The 16569-nt window shown below is 52.1% G+C and overlaps 1 protein-coding gene across 8 annotated transcripts in view; it reads right to left on the reverse strand.

Moving 5' to 3' along the window:
• ABCC3 (ATP binding cassette subfamily C member 3) overlaps positions 1-16569 on the reverse strand; it is a 49101-nt gene that overhangs the window by 30790 nt on the left and 1742 nt on the right. For 6 of the 8 annotated variants that reach the window (XM_049859694.1, XM_049859697.1, XM_049859698.1 and 3 more), the window contains exons 2-8: positions 5662-5838; positions 5010-5135; positions 4651-4788; positions 3482-3607; positions 3160-3221; positions 2245-2376; positions 839-1030 (exon numbers count right to left, since the gene is read on the reverse strand). In XM_049859694.1, coding sequence (XP_049715651.1) covers positions 839-1030; positions 2245-2376; positions 3160-3221; positions 3482-3607; positions 4651-4788; positions 5010-5135; positions 5662-5838 — 953 coding nt within the window. The remainder of the gene's footprint in view (positions 1-838; positions 1031-2244; positions 2377-3159; positions 3222-3481; positions 3608-4650; positions 4789-5009; positions 5136-5661; positions 5839-16569) is intronic. The other 2 variants (XM_049859695.1, XM_049859696.1) reach the window with 2 other exon arrangements.

The following is a 16569-nucleotide window of genomic DNA, read 5'->3' on the forward strand; positions in this document are numbered from 1 at the left end:
CCTGAGTCATGCTGTTTCAGGCCTTTGTGACTTGGCCTGGCTACACTTTCCCCTCCTTTTTCACCTAGTTAACGCTCACTTGGCCTTCCCAACTAATCTCCTTAGCTGGTGAATGTGCCCTGCCCCTTCCCAGGCTGGCTCCTTGTCCCTCCGGGGGTTTTCCAGGCTCCTGAGTATACCTCTTCCCACACTGTAATTGATTTACATACGGTTTCTCCAACAAGATTTTTAGCCCGTGTCTTATTTATTTCATCTCTGTATCTCTAGTGTCTAGCACCATATCTGCTACCTTCAATGTTCGTTGAATGCATGCATGCATGCATGCATGAATGAATGAATGGAGGGGTATGGGGTTGGGGCTCTGTTGCTAGGCAGATCTTCTCGCCATCCTCTCATCTGAGAGCTCCTTCTAGTCCAAGCCACTCATGTGACAGATGGCAGAGCCTGATGGTAACTGGAGTCAGAGCCCCGGACTCAGTTCCAACTCCATCTTTTCCAGCCGTGTGCCCTTCCTTGGGCAAGTTGCTTCACCTCTCTGAATTTCTGCTTCCTCTTTTGTAACATGGGAATAGGAGCAGCTCCCTGGAGGATTGTTGGGAGACGTTAGATGTACCTACTGTGATGCCTGACACATAGCACGCATAGAAGTTGACTGTGACTGGGAAAACTGAGGCGCCAACAGGTGATGTGACTTGCTGAAAGTCATGCAACAATTGAGAATCACCTCTCGGGCTAGGACTCTGCCCTACATGTGGTTCCTCCCTCTGGGCTCACCCCCGTGCTCAACCAGCCAGCCCCCTGCCCAGGGAATGGCTGCAGCAGAGGAGTGTGATAAGACCTGAGGAGCTGTGGGTTGACGAAGGAGAGCAGGTCCTGGATCAGATTGAAGCAGGAGCTGATGAGCAAGGTGGGGCCAAAGGTGACCACCATGGCCTTCAGGAAGGAGGGCTCTTGGGGCCGGGCCTGGCCCCCCAGCAGCACGTCGTCCTCACCGGAGACCTTTTTCCCGAATGCCACCTCAGTCTTGTGTCTGCTCCAAGGAGGAAGAAGCAGCCAGTAGGAATGGGCACGTGGGCACCCAGAACACAAGGGTAGGGCTGCACTGGCCAGAAGGAGGGGAGGGGGGACTGCTTTCTTGACTTTCAGAACTGGGAGGGGACAGGCATGACCTGCCAGCTGAGAATTCCCAGGTAACTCTGTCCTCAGGTGCTAGAGGGCATAGGAAAGGGTGCCCCAATTCCTACCCAAGGACTACGAAACCAGTGATTCCCAGTCTCTGGCCCTCTCCCTGAGGAGCCCTGGTGACACAGTGGTTAAAATGCTCAGCTACTAACAAAAAGGTCAGCAGTTCGAACCCACCAGCCAGCCGCTCCACAGGAGAAAGAAGTGATGATCTGCTTCCCTAAAGATTACAGCCTTGGAAACCCTGTGGGGCAGTTCTACTCTGTCCTATAGGGTCACTATGAGTTGGAATCAACTTGATGGTAATGAGTTTTGCCTCCAGATAGGAAGAGGCAGGATTGAGAAGAGGGGCTGGCCTCAGCCTTTTTCCTCTGGCCCAACCCCTCCTGAGGGAAGTCCCTGAATTCTACCCTGGGACTCAGGCCAGGTAGTGTAGTGGTAAGAACGTGACCTCTGGGGCCAGACAGCTGGGTGCCACCTGTTTCTGCCACCACCAACAAAGAATCTTTGGGGATGTCAGTAAATCTCTGTGCCTCAGTGTTCCCAGCTATAACATGGAGCTAAATGAACCTACACTGTAGGACTGTTGAGAGATTAAATGAGTTAGGGTCATGCCTAGGACAGAGTAAGTGCTCCAAAAGGGTCAGCCATTCTCCTGCCCTCGGGAGAGCTGGGGAGAACCTGCCCCACCCAGGCCTGAGTTTCCCACCTAATGCCCGTGATGTTGTTGTGTGCCATTTCAACTCATAGTGACCCTATAGGACAGAGGAGAACTGCCCCAGAGGGTTTCCTAGGCTGTCGTCTTTATGGGAGGAGATCATCAGGTCTTTTCTCCCATGGAGCAGCTGGTGAGTTTGAACCACTGACATTTTGTTAGCAGCCAAGCACTTAACCATCAGGACTCCTCAACGGTCCTGAGAAATCACTTGTGCCTGTTCTTCTCACCTCCCCAGCCATGTGACCATCCCAGGTCTACCAGCCTCCATTTCCCCATTGGCAGGGACCCAGGGTCTACTAAGGAGCCGGGGTAGAGCGGGCATGCTGACATGAGGAGGGGCTCACCGCGCTGCCTGCCTTTGCTGCTTCTTCCACGCCTCCAGCAGCCGCTGCACCACCATCTGGGAGGTGTCTTCCTCATTCAGGGACCAGAGGTCCTTCTCTTCTAGAGGGCGGCGGTAGCCAAGAATGGCCATGCTAGGGTGGGAAGGTGGGGGTGGGCAGCAGCCCCACAGAGGGTCAGAGTTTAGCCACTGGGAGCTGGGCACCAGTGTCCAGACCCCCAAATCGCCCAAGAAGCATGGCTCTAATGGGTCTCCAGAAAGGAGGGTTCCCCTAGGGTGCTGTGACCAAGGGGTATCTCCTTAGTTCCCATAGTGAGTAGGTTGTAGGCCACCCACTGCCACTCTTCTGAAGCTTTCTGCCTCTGGTCCCTTTCCTCCTCCTCCCCAGACACCTCAGCTCCCCAGGGCCTGGTGATTGAATCCATACTGGGCTGGGCCCTGGGCTGAGGCTGAGCCAGTGGATTCAGCCCAAGCCTCAGATGCTTCCTCCATACAATGCAGTTAATGAGCTGTCATGCAAGTCACAGACACAATTATCCTGCTCAAGCCACTCTGAGGGGCAGCCAAGGAGATAACAAGCTGCAAGCTTACCTGAGACTGAAGAGCTGGGGACTAATTACCATCTCCTTCCAGCCCCTGGCCTGTCCCCTGTGGTCTGCCAGATGCAGAACTAGCCTGCAGCCTGGGATTGGAGCTGGGCCAGGCCCAGCCTCTGCACTCAACCCCCAGGCCCAAACAGATACATCTCCCCACCCTGCCCCATGCCTATGGGGGTGGGGATCCAGATAGGAGGACCACCCAGGCCCAACTCATCAGGCCCCTGGACTTCTGAACTTCTGGCCTGATTGCCTTCTTCCCTCTCACCTCCTCCCTCCTCTCCTCCCTCTGGTCCAGGCTGAAGGAAAAGCCAACTCACTTTGTGAACCACCAGAAAGACAAGCGGGAGAGGAAGCCTGCGCTGGCCTCTGGGCAGGGGTTCTAGAAGGTGAGAGAGTGGGACAGGAGGACTCAGGAGTGCCTACCACCCTCTCAAAGAAGAGTGGCCCCTCATTCTTTCCTGCTCCTAGCCCCAGTTTACAGACTACAGGGGTGACATCTCTCCCAGGCACCACCCTTGGAAGGTCCTGGAAGGGATAGGTATTGTTGGTAAGGGCTGGGCTGAGGAGTAAGCTTTGGAACCAGATGAATATCCCTTAGATGAGATACCCACTACCACCCGGCCTCCATGGTAAACTCACAGGGTCGACATTCTTTGGGGAGAAAAATGGTGGCTTCTCTCTGAAGCAGGACAGGATGAGGGCAGAAAGCACCAGGGCAAAGTAGATATAGAAGGTGGTGAAGCGGAAGGGGTCAGAGACCCTGCCCTGGAAAGGAGAATGGAGACGGGCAGCAGAGACTCCAGGGAACCCTGAGTTAGCAGTCCCAGCCCTGGAGAGCTTCGAGGCATCATCATCTATCCCCCTCAGGGATAGAGGCAGCACCCGAGGGGCCTCTGGGTCACCCACGCAGAGGATTCTGAGAGATGGGGGGGTGTAATGGGGGCTGCTGCTCAGTGAGGACTTGCCCTGTGCCAGGCACTGTGCCAAGCACTTTACGAACATTATCTTGTCGAACGCTGACAACGACCTATAAGTACTTTTTTTTCCTTCCATTTTAATCATGTTTAAGCGTACATTTCAGCGACACTAATACCATTCAGTCATCACCAAGGTAGGTACTCTTATGATACCCATTTTGCAACTGAACAAACCGAGGCTCGAAAGGATTCAGCAACTTGCCCAAGACCACCCAGGGAGTAAGTAGACTGTTTAGAACCTGTGCTCTTAGCTCTTAGACTTGCCTGCCTCCCCCTGAGATGGAGAAATGGGGAGGCACTAGATTGATCGGAACCCCCAATGTCCTATACCTCCACTCCCTCCCCCTACCCCACCACCACCAGGTGACCATTTCCTCTGATGAAGATCAAGAGAAAGACCAAGAGCTGAGGAAGGTGGGAAGGAAAGGCGAGAACAAGATAGTGGGGCTTCTGGGTAAGCCAGACTATTCATGGATGCCTGTATACATTCATTTGTGATACACATATTGAATGACACCCATGTCAGACGGAGCACTTGGTGGTGGTGGTGGCTACAGAGCAGCCCCGGCACTCCCACAAGCCCAACAGTGGCAGAGACTTTGCTCCATTCCCCTGTGTTATACTGGTCCTGCCCCCTCTCCTCCACCCTGGCCTCTTTTCCCTCAGAGATGTGACAAGTGGGAACAACACTGTGAAAAGAACTGGGCAGAAGAGGGGAGCCAGTGAGGGCAGAGTAGAGAAGCCTGGGACCCAGCAATAACCCTGAGCCCTGAGGTCATCCCCCTAGACAGGGGTGGACCTGGCAGGGCGCCCCTCGCCCCGACCCTTTACCTCTGCCATGGCCAAAAGGATCTTGGATCGGAAGGGGACAATGGCGCAGAGCACACACAGGAACCAGAAGATGATGAGGACCCCCGAGGACTGTACCCCTCTCAGCCGCTCGTGCTGGATCAGCAGGGTGGCCAGCAGCTGTGCAAGAGTGCAGGGGAGGCCCAGCCAGAGCACACACATCTGGGTCTGCCTCCATTTCTTCCCACCCCAAATGGCCTGATATTTCCAGGGTCACCCTCATCCTCTCCCTGCTCCTAAGAGGTACAGCCCTTCTCTTCAGAGTCCATGGTCCCCCCATCACAATCCCACATACCAACTGCAGACCCTCCCTCACCCAGCTTCCCAGGCCCCACACTGACCATGGTGATCCCCACCACCAAGGGGGTGACAAAGAAGATGGGGGCAGGGGCCCAGCCGTGGACCAAGTCATGGAAGGAGTAGAAGAGGTCCGCCCAGGAGACACACCACAGCAGGACGCCCAGGGCCTATAGACAGGGTACACGTTGCAGCCCCCTCCCCAGAGGCAAGAACAGCCCCAGCTTGGGAGGAGCCTTGGCTCCTGAACCCACCACAAGGCACCAGACTGACTTGGGCCTGGCTGTTTGGCAGAGGTTAATTACCCAGCAAGCAAGTATACATGGGCTTTTCACTGTGGTGAAGAACAGGTGAAATTGTGCAGTACAGATTAGTAAGTAAACACAATTAAGCCCATGTGTACCTTGCTTATTGGGTAATCTGTCCTTGCTCTTTGAACTGGGAAGGATGCAGGCTGGAAGCTTCTAGGGGGTGGCACCAGCCTTGCTAGAAAACTTGCTTGAACTTCCCTAAGCAGGAAATATCCCAGTTGGTGGCACACCCAGCTGGCAGGCCTCCCTGGCTGGGAGCGCAGGGCAATGAAGCCAGGAAGCCTGGGGAACCGAGTCAGGCTGATGAGGGTAGTGGGCGAGGGGCTCACTGAAGCAGAATCCCCAAACCCCAGCCCCACCCTCAGAAGAGCCCTGAGTCGCATACCGTCTTGAGCCTGGAGAGGTGGGAAAGGATGATGTAGCCCCGATGGTGGTGCCGCAGGTAGAGCAGGTAGCAGGGCAGGGCAGCCCACAGGTAGATGCAGGGGGACCAGGCCAGCAGAGAGTTCTGGAAGCAGGGTGTGAGATCGGGGTTGTCTGTGTGCAAGGACAGGTTGGAGTCCTGGGGAAAGAGGAGAACACAGGGCTAGGACAGCCTCCTGGAGGATCAGGTTCATCCATGAGGGAGACGGCTGGGCCAGAGAGAGGCAAGGATGACAGCATACTTGTGAAAGTGAGCAGGGGTGGTCCCCAGTGTGAGCTATCTGACAAGGCCATGTGGTCCACTGGGTGCCTCCGTTTCCTCATTCCCTCACCTTCTCTCTCTTATTGAGGTATAATTTATGTATGAGAAATGCATCCATTTAAAATATACAATTTGATGAGTTTTGACAACTGTATACACTCAGGAAACCACTTCCACAACAAAGATACAGAACATTGCCATCACCCCAAAAGTTCCCTTTCAAGCCATTGCTGTCCATCTCTCCCTCCACCCTGGACCCACGCAACCACTGATCTGCTTTTTGTCACTCTGGATTCCCACTCTCTTTTCCTAAAAATTAACTTTTTAGTTTTATTAAAGTAATATATGTGCAAGGTTTAAGAGGCCACTTCCTCTTTAAGCCTCTCCTAGGTGAGGCGGTGGTTAAGCATTTGACTGCTGTCTTAGTCATCCAGTGCTGCTGTAACAGAAATACCACAAGTGGATGGCTTTAACAAAGAGAAACTTATTTCTTTACAGTAAAGTAGGCTAAAAGTCCAAATTCAGGGAGTCAGCTCCAGAGGAAGGCTTTCTCTCTCTGCCGGCCTTCTCATCAATCTTCCCCCAGGCTAGGAGCTTCTCCACGCAGGGACCCCAGGTCCAAAGGACACACTCTGCTCCCAGCACTGCTTACTTGGTGGTATGAGGTCCCCAAGTCTCTCTGCTCACTTCTCTGTTTTATATTTCAAAGAGATTGGCTTAAGACACTACCTAATCTTGTAGATTTCATCAATATAACTGCCACTAACCCACCTCATTTCATCCTAGTGATAGGATTTACAACACATAGGGAAATCACATAAAATGGTATACAAGCACACAATACTGGGACTCATGGCCCAGCTAAGTTGACAGATATTTTGTGGGGGACACAATTCAATCCATGACATTCTTCCCTTTGGCCCCCCAAAATTCATGTCCTTGCCACAGGTAAAACATATTCACCCCATCATATCATACCAAAAGTCTTCAATCAACTCCAAGTCCAAAATCCAAAAATTCCTCTTCACCTGTGAAATCTAGAATACAAGTCATCTGCTTCCAAAGGTACAATAGCAGAACAGAAAGGTACAATGGTACAAGCTAGACATTTCCATTACAAACAGGAGGAATCGGAGGGACAGGAGGCATAACAGGCACCATGCCAGTCAGCAGAACACATTACATTAACCCTCAAGGCTTGAAAATAATCCTCTCTTCTCTGAGACAATTTACACAATGGCCTTGCCCTCCAGTGCCTAAGCAGCCACTAATCTGTTTTCTGTTTTTATAGATTTGCCCATTCTGACATTTTATATTAATGGGATCATATAATATGTGCCTTTTGTGTCTGTCTTTTTTTTTTTGCATTTTGCATGTTTTCAGTGTTATAACATGTATCACTTCTTTTTTTGCTGAATAATATTCCATTATATGGATATACCACATTTTGTTTATCCATTCATTCATTGATGGACTTTTGGGCTATTTCCACCTTTTAGCTATTATGAATAATGTTGCTATAAACATTTTTGTGTACAAGGTTTTGTGTGGACATATGTTTTCATTTCTTTTGCGTATATCTCGGAGTGAAATTCCTGGTCATATGGTTGTTGTTAGTTGTCATTGAGTTGTTTCTAATTCATGGCGACGCCAAGTGTGCGGAGTGGAACTGCTCCGTAGGGTTGTGGGCTTTCAGAAGCAGATCGCCAAGCTGGTCTCCCGAGGTGCCTCTTGGTGGATTCGAGCCGTCAACCTTTTGGCTAATTGTCAAGGTGTTAGCTGTTCACCCAACACCCAGCAAGTCTGGTCATATGGTAACTCTTTGTTTAGCCAAACTCTCTTGATGTTTTAGAGCCAGGCACTAAAAGCTGTGGAGGCAGAGACTGCTGGCTGTTGGGCTTCTCTGTAGAGTGATCAACTAGGTCCTTTTGGGAAGACCCCTGCAAACTGGCAGAATCTGCAGGTCTTTTTCCTGGGCCCAAGTGTGGGAAGAGGGTTGAAGTTTCCATCAGTCAGTCTGGAAATTTGCATTTAACTCAACAGAATAACCTGGTGTTCTTCTGTGGGGGTGGCTGAGTGTTTGCCTGGCTTTTGGAGGGGCTGGAGGAGTAGCCTGGGTGTTTAACTTCTCCTTACACAGTCTTCCAACCACTTCTTGCATTTAGCCTTCCAGTTCCTGAGCTTTTCTAGATTCTGCATCTGTTTCAGTTTCAGCGGCCTCCCCTCTTCTACAATGGTTATCACTCCTCCGCCTGCTTTCCACCTTCCAAAAGTATGGAGATATCTCCTCTGCTGTTGTCTCCTCTCCTCTCCTCTTTGTCCTTGTGGGCGTATATGTTTTTATTCCTTACTGTCATTTTAGGAGAATTTCAGGAAAGAACAGGAATAAAGTCATGTGTTCAATCCACCCTATGTAACCAGAAGTCCTTCTGTCAAATTAAATGGGCCCCTTTCAGGCTTTATTCAGGACCTTCCTGTAACAGTGTGGGCTTTCTTCCATCCTCTAGAACCTCCTCTTTTCTAGGCCTCCTTGGTCCTCTACTAGTATTCCTTTCTGTCTCCTCTTCTTTCTCCTAGTGCCAGCCTGTAGACATAGACCCTGGTTGCTTCCCAACAATGCTCATAGTGTGTACTAAGGAGCCCCAAATACATGTCAACAGCTCCAATCCTGCCCTAAGCCTCAACACCCACTTCCTGCTGCCTCTTGACTTCCCCATTTGTCCTCAGGCACTTCACATTCAATACCCCTCAAACCCAGCTTGACCACTCCCTGCCAAGACCAGCCATCCTATGGCCTTGCTTGCCTCTGCTGAGGGCACCACCGATCTTCCCATCACCTAGAGGCCCATGAAGGCACCAGATCCTGTTGATTCTTGGTGGAGTCAAGACAGCAACCCGACTTGTGTTTGAGTCTTGGCCCCACTGCTTCCAAGCTCTGTGACTTTGGGCAAGGTGCTAAACCTTTCACCAAACTGCGCCTTGGTTTCTTTATCGGTAATATTGGGATTATAAAACCTCCCACCTGTTCCCTCCTATGCAGTCCCTCAACTGTCTTACTGGCCCAGGCCCTCACCTCGTCATGGGCAATTGCAATGAGGTTCTGGTCCCTTCCCTTCTAGTGCCCTGGGGACCCAAATCCCTGACTTATTCTCTTGGTCTTTCCCTTGCTCCTGGTCATGTCTTCTTGGTCTCCTTGCCCATTCATTACTCCTCTGGTGTCAGAGGGCCCCAAGGCTCAGTCCTTTCCTCTCTGCATCACCTTCTTTATCTGCAATCTCCTTGGTGATCTCACCAGTCTCATAAGAGTATGCCACCTACATGTCAAAGACTCCCTAGTTCATCTTTCCAGTCCACCACGTTCCAAATCCTTGATTATATGTCTAATTGCCAACTAGACATTTCCACTCCACACTACAATGCCCAACAAGGACATGCACAATGTCCTCCTCAGGAAGCCTCTCTGGGCACCCTAGTCTCTTCCTTTAAGGCCATGGCAGGCCACTTAAGTGACTGTTACCTGAGGGTAATAGGGCCCCTGTGTTTTAGTGGCATTTTATTATAGCACATACACAGTCATTACCTGGTTGTTGTCTCAGGGCAATTTCCAGAGGTAGGTGGGACGGGATGGTTAAACTCAATTTACAAAAAGAGAAAGCAGGGTCCTCCTGCTTTGCCAACAGGTTCACAGACTCTTGGCAGGATGGAGAAGGGACTGGCACCCAGGCCTGTGACGCCAAGCTGGGGTTTGTCCCCACCCCATGCTGCCTGCCTGGACCTACACACGTGAACAAATCATCTCTCAAACAGCAACATGAGCTCTGGAGCAGACACTGTGTCCTCTAGCTCTTGGTATCCTGTCCCACACTGTCCAACTCCCAGCACAGTACCGGCTGCCTAGAAGTGATCCAGAAATGGTCTGTCCATTGACTGGCAAGAGAGTGAGGGGAAGGGGGGAGCCTGGGCTCAAGGGCATGACAGGGAATCACCATGTGGGTGTGCAAGCACATGACATGGGAGGCAGGCAGGGAGTGGGCACAAGAAGAACCTAACCCCCATGCAAAGGACCTGATATGGCTGTGCCATTTTGAGCCAGGTGACAGGCGATCTCCTTCAACTCTCTGAACCTCAGTCTCCATGTGTGAGTAGTGGGAGCAACAACAGCATCCCAGCTGCCTCCCCACAGGGAAGCGAATGAGCAGCAAAGCACCTTGATGCAAACAGAGCGATGCTTGAGGAAGCAGAGATGGAGCACTAGGCTGCTGTGACCTTGTGCTGCAGCAACAACTGAGAGGTGTTGGGTCGTAAGGACCCAGATGGCTGTTTTGCCCCCTGGGGCAGGTCCAGCCTCAGCTCATTTCCTTCACATGACCATCTCCCAGTTGGGCAGAGCCCTTTCCAGAAAGCAGGGGGCACCCGCCCATGCCTGTGCCCTAGCCCATTCACCCCAGAACTCTTGTTAGGGCATTTATGGGACATGTCATATGCAACATGTCCAGGACTAAATTCCTAACATCTCCTCTCCTCCACACCTAGACCTGCTGCACCCCAGCCTCCCCACCTCCGTGGATGGCAATACCTCCCTCCCAGACACCCAGGCCAGAATCCTTGAGCCAACTACCCCTCAGCAAATCCTGTCTGCTCTACCTTCAAATTATTAGGTAGAATTATATGAAACTGCTGTATTCGACTGTTCTTGTCTATCAAAAAGAAACTCCACTAGAATCTGACCACCATCCCACCTCCACTCTCTCATCTGCCTAGACTGTTGCCTTAGCCTCCTCTCTGGTCTTCCTGCTTCCACCGCCGCCACTCACCCCTTCTGTCTTTTCCAACACACCAACCAAAGAGAGATCTTTTTGAAACCTAAGTTAGACCGTGTCACTCCTCTTGTTAAAACCCTCCCAGGGCTCCCCATTCGCTCAGTGTTAATGCCGAAATCCCCACGTGGCTTGCAAGGCCCTTGTTATCTACTCCCCCCACCTCACCCCCCCACTCCCCTCACTCCCTGAGCCCCAGCCCCCTGGCCTCCATGCTGGTCCTCAAGCACTCCAGGCCTGCTCCTTGGGGCAGCGGCACTGTCCGCCAGATAGCCACATGCCTCACTCCCTCAACACCTGCAAGTTCTTGCTCAGGTCTCACCTCTGCATGGTGGTCCACTATGACCTTCCTAAGTAAAACTATAACTCGCCCCCACTCTGTCCCTGCAGCTCCACCCTCTCAGTCTGTTTATTGCACCCTTAGCCCTTATCACCTTCTATCCTACTACATAATTGACTTGTTTATTATGTCTACTGGCTTTCTGTTTCCTCCCATTAGAATAGGAGCTCTGGTGGCACAGTGGTTAAGAGCTCGGCTGCTAGCCAGAAGGTCAGTGGTTTGAACCCACCAGCCCTTCCACAGGAGAAACATGTGGCACTCTATTGCCATAAAGAGTTGTGGCCTTAGAAGCCCCGTTGGGCAGTTCTGCTCTGTCCTATAGGGTTGCTACAAGTCAGAATTGACTCTACGGCAGTGGGCTCCCATTAGAATACATGCTCCGTGAGGGCAGGTTTGTAGGTTCTGTTTACCATAGTATTCCCCACTGCCTAGAACAGTGCCTAGCATAGAGAAGAAACTAAGTATGTATTAATTGAACGAACGAATGAACGAATGGAGGGCACCGCCCAAGCTCCAGCTTCTGCAGCTGTGTGCCCAGGAGCACTGCGTACTCTCTCTCCAACACCAAGGCCACAGTCCTTGACACCCAAGGGAGCCTTCAACCCAAACAAAGTTAAGTGTACAATGAAGGTGAGGCAGTCCGTGGAGGTCATTCCTGAACCCTACAATGCTCCTGCAGTGTGCAGAGCAGGATGGATGATGTCCTCTCAAGGGCCCCCTACCATCCCCATCTCAACAGCACTAGCTTAGAGGCGGGAGCTGGCCCACAGCCCGCTCCCCTGCTGTCATGCATTCAGTTTCCACAGCAATGACAGTTTCCTTAATAATGCAATTACGCAGCTGAATGGGGCTGATAAGGTAGAAGGTTCAGCACCCAGAATGGACCGTACAGGAGATGCCCCTCTGTGGGCACCACTGCTGAAATCCCTGCAGACCCAGGCAGGTGGCAGGCAAAGGGGGACCCCAGGCCTTCTGCCCAAGCCCTGCCCATGCTCTGCCAGGGGCTTCCCAGCCTCCCTGGGCCCCAGGCCTGTTGACAGCTCTGTCATGAAAAGAGTAATTACTTCCTTAATCCTCAGGGGAGGGGGCGGGAGCACCAGTGTCTGGCAACTCCTGAGGTCACAGATTGTCAGCAGAAAGGGACTGCTGACAAGATCATTTATCTCAGTGGAAATGGAGGTCTAGAAAGGGCAAGGGCCCACTCTGATTGCACCGAGGCTGGGACAGGACAACCGGAAGTCCTCAGCAGGCTGTGCTGGCCAGTCTCTGCTTCATAGACTCAAATAACCCATCTGCTCCTGGATGGGGTCATGCCAGCCAACAACAACTTTGGTTAATTGAGCACCACTGTGTACCAAGAGGAGTCCCTGGGTGGTGCAAACGATTAAGCACTCAACCACCAACTGAGAGGTTAGCCATATGAACCCATCCAGAGGTGTCTGGCAAGAAAGGCCTGGCAATGTACTTCTGAAAGGTCACAGCCTTGAAAACCGTATGGAACACAGGAGCTCAGTGCTATTCTACATCACATGGGGTCACCATGAGTTGGAATCAACTCAACAGCAACTGGTTTGCCAGGATCAGCATTTAATGTTCATGACAGCTGAGGCCCATGGCCAGAGAGGCACCTGCCCAAGTTCACACAAGCTGACCCAGGCAGTCTAACTCCAGAGTGCTAGCCCCTGACCACTGTGTACACGGGCACTTTCTTCGTACCCCACAGGGTTCCAGCATGACACCCCACCTTAGGCAGAGGACACGTGCACCCAGAGCACCTGAAACATTAAAAACCTTTTTATCTGAACTGTGCAACCCCCCCTCAAATCACCTCCTTTTTGCAGTTCCCATCACAGATTTGAGTAAAGGGATTGCCATCTCCTGGGTAAGAGACCAGCTGGGCTCTGGGAGCTGGTAAATTAGGAACCTGAATATCCAGTTAGGATGAGAAATCCAATCTGAGGGCTAAGCCCTCATTCCCACCGCCCATGCCACCCTCAGCCAGCACCATCCCTGGACCCACTGCCAGAAACAGAAATAGCTTCAGGTGGGAGCGAGGAGAGGCCCAGCCACCTCAGCAGTGGTGCATCCATGCCTCCCCCACTCCCCCCAGGGGTCCTATCCCACCTGTCACCCCTGGGACATCCCACCAGGGAGAGATGGACACAGTCCAGGTGCTCTGGTGAGTAAGCTGGAAGACCCACTGGGACCTCCCTCCCTGGGGGCCAACTCCAAGGTCCAAGACCATTTCACTATCTGGGATCAGCAGGCCAGCTTGGCACAGTTCCCTCCCAAATGCCACTTCCCTGACTCACTTCCTTCCCCGAGACTCTGGCCCCTGAGACTCAGACTGACCCAGGATGTGGGGGAGAAGCAGGGCTGGGGAGAAGCCAGTCTGGGGTCACAGGGACCAAATCCCCCAGCCAGAAGCCAGGGGCATAGAGCTCAAAACTGGCCAGCACCTGCTTCTCCCACCCCTAGGTGGGATGGAGGGAGGGAATTCTCAAGGTCCTGGCCTGGCAGGAGAGTCCCAGAGTGGTGCGAATGGCTAATGTGCCTGGCTGCTAACTGTTAAGTTAGAGGTTCGAGTTCACCCAGAGGTGCCTCAGAAGAAAGGCCTGGTGATCTACTTCCAAAAAATCAGCCATTGAAAACCCTATGGAGCACAGTTCTACTCTGACACACATGGGGTCGCCATGAGTCAGAATCAACTTGAAGGCAACCTTTTTTTTTTTTTTTTGGCCTGGCACCCACCTGCCTTTGTCAGTTTCCCCGCAGCTGTGCATGCCACTGCCTCCATCTGAGAGTCAAAACATATTGAAATTGGAGCCTTGTTCATTACTCACATGTTTGGATGAGCACCTACTCATGCTGGGCGATGATCCAGGAAGATACCCGGGAGACCCTGCCACCAAGGAGCCCTAAAGTTTGGAGGGTCCTAACCTCAGCCCCCAAGCTGGAGGCTCATCCTCTCAGAGTCACCAGTGAACAACCCCAGACCTGAAAGGGACCCCAGAGTCCACCTAAGTTCAGCTGGAGCCCAGAGAGGGAGAGTGACTTTCCCAAGGTCATACAGCTAGTAAGTGGCAGAGTCAGGACAAGCTAGAACATACTTTGCTCGAGGCCTAGGGAGCTCAGCCTGTGAGGAACCAGGGCTTTGCACTCTCTGGGATAGTAAACAGCCAAGGGGCAGTGAGGGTGTCTTCTCCACTCAAGCCTGACCAGTGGGAGACCTATGGGCTCTACCAAGAGGTGCTTCTAGGTAGGCTACACGTCTAGAGCAGGTAGAGAACCAAGAAAGGGAGAACCTGGAAATCTTAAAAGAAGGAACTGGCCAATGTCCCATCACCCACACCGTCCCTCTTCCCAGTTGTCACAGAATCTCAGGGTAGGGACCCATCTCCTTCTCTGGTTTGAATGCCCCCTCCAGCATCCCTACCTAGGGATCACTAAGCATGTGCTTACACACCCCTGGTGACAGGGAGTTCACTACTTCTCAGGCAGTCAATGCCATCTTTGGACAGCTCTGATGGCCAGATCCTTGTGCTTTAGGGGTTGACATCAGCCTCTCAGGAGGTGCCCAGGGCCATCAGATCAAGGCTAATTCTACAAACAGATCAAGACTCCCTGAGGGTGAGTACTCCCAGACCCTGGCACTGTGCACTCCCTTCACCACCCCGGGTGCTCTGCAGCCTCTATTGCTCACAACAGAGAATAATTCTCCAAGCTGGGGACAGCAGGACTGAGTTAAGGGTCACTACCGCCTCCTTTGTTCTGGAGGCATCTCTGGCCTCATGATCCCTGGGCAGCTGGGTCACACAGTTCACTCATTTGAAATTTATTTCCGTGGAAACCCCAAAGGCATTCTCAGAAAAGCTGGTAACTTGCCTGTAAGAGGGTAGAGGTGAGAAAGATTCAAAGAGTAATAAAGCATTCACCCAGTGTCCGGTGAGTGATCTTGGGTCTCTCATTTGCGGGTTTAGCTGCGGCCAAGGTTGATGATTTCAGCCAGGATCAGCCCCCTGTTCTCCAACAGTGGAAATGGCAGCCCCAAGATCAACAATCCTGCTGGCCCACTTCTTACAGGTCTTACCAGTCCTAACATCCCCTTCTAACCTCATTTCTCTTTTTCTTCCCTCCTCTTGCCAGGGAATATCAGGACCTACCACCCGTGGCGAGTTTTCTAGACCTCAAAATCGGTTCACATTCTGTACCTACCTTGTTTGATCCCCACAATTTTGTGAGGTGGGTAGGAGGAAGGTTATTTTCCCATTTTACCGCTAAAGAAACTGAGGCTCTGAGGGTAAGCTAGTGAAAGTCTTGGTTAACAAGTGGCCCGGAGGTGCTTGAACCCTCCATCCCATCCTTTTCATTCCTTGCTCAGGAACTTCCTAGCTGCCCTGAACCACTTCCCACAAGGTGGGTCACCTGCAGGGAAAAGATTCAGGGACAGGTGTTCCTGAATACTATGCAATGCAAATGAGATGCAAAGTAGCACACAAATGAGTAGCCTAGAGCTCTAGGCCCTCTGGGTAACTAAGCTATGGCTGGGGCTCCAGCCTCCCTGTCTCAGACCCTCCCTTGTCTCATGTGGAAACCCTCAGAAGAAGAGGTCCACCCTTGCAACTGGGAACCTTCCTGCTTTCTCCCCACCCCATCCCCAGTCACCACAGGCTGGGTGCAGCCTGGAACTAGTTTTCTGGAGCCAAGAGAATAACGTGGAGGACAGAGGGTATTTGGACGCTGGGGTGAGGAAGAGTAGTAGTCATCTGAGGAATCCCAGCAGAGACCCCACAAACATCTGTCAAGGACTTCAAAGAAGGCATTCATCCCTTGGATTGAATACAGATAAGCTGACTCTCACTGACACTAACATCCCCAGAGGAGGTACAGTTCATGAGCAGCAAGAAATTCAGGGGCCGGGGGGGCCCAGAGGCCCAAGGGTGCATCACTAGGTAATGGCAATGTTGGAATTGTATCCCAGGGGTCCTGCTCCCCAGTCCAGCACTCTGCAACTGATTGTCATGTGACTTTGGCAAATCTATTCTCTCCCTGGGCCTCAGTTTCCTCAGATTTACAAAGAGGGGCTAAATGCTCCAAGCCCTAAGCTCTGACATTCTTAGATTCAACAACTGCATGGAGGAGGACTGGGCAGAGCCAAAGGGTCCCTGAGCTTGGGACAAGAACGGAGTCGTGAGTTCCCCATCTGCAGGTTTCTTGAAGCTCATCTTCTACACAGTCCTGTGCTCTCAGGGTTTAGCTGTCCACCCGGGAACAGGGGACCCTGCATTTGAGGATTGGGCACAGCTACCCCCTTTGTTTCCAAGCCCTCTGCCTGGCCACCCCTGACACCTTGACCATGCCATAGTCACACCAGCCTGGCTTGAGCAGTCAGCGAAAAGGGAGTGCATGAGCCAAAGAGCACTGCTGGATAATCTTTAAACCTTGGTGACA

This window comes from Elephas maximus, chromosome 19 (assembly GCF_024166365.1).
Source record: "Elephas maximus indicus isolate mEleMax1 chromosome 19, mEleMax1 primary haplotype, whole genome shotgun sequence".
In the NCBI taxonomy this organism is placed as follows: Eukaryota; Metazoa; Chordata; class Mammalia; order Proboscidea; family Elephantidae; genus Elephas; species Elephas maximus.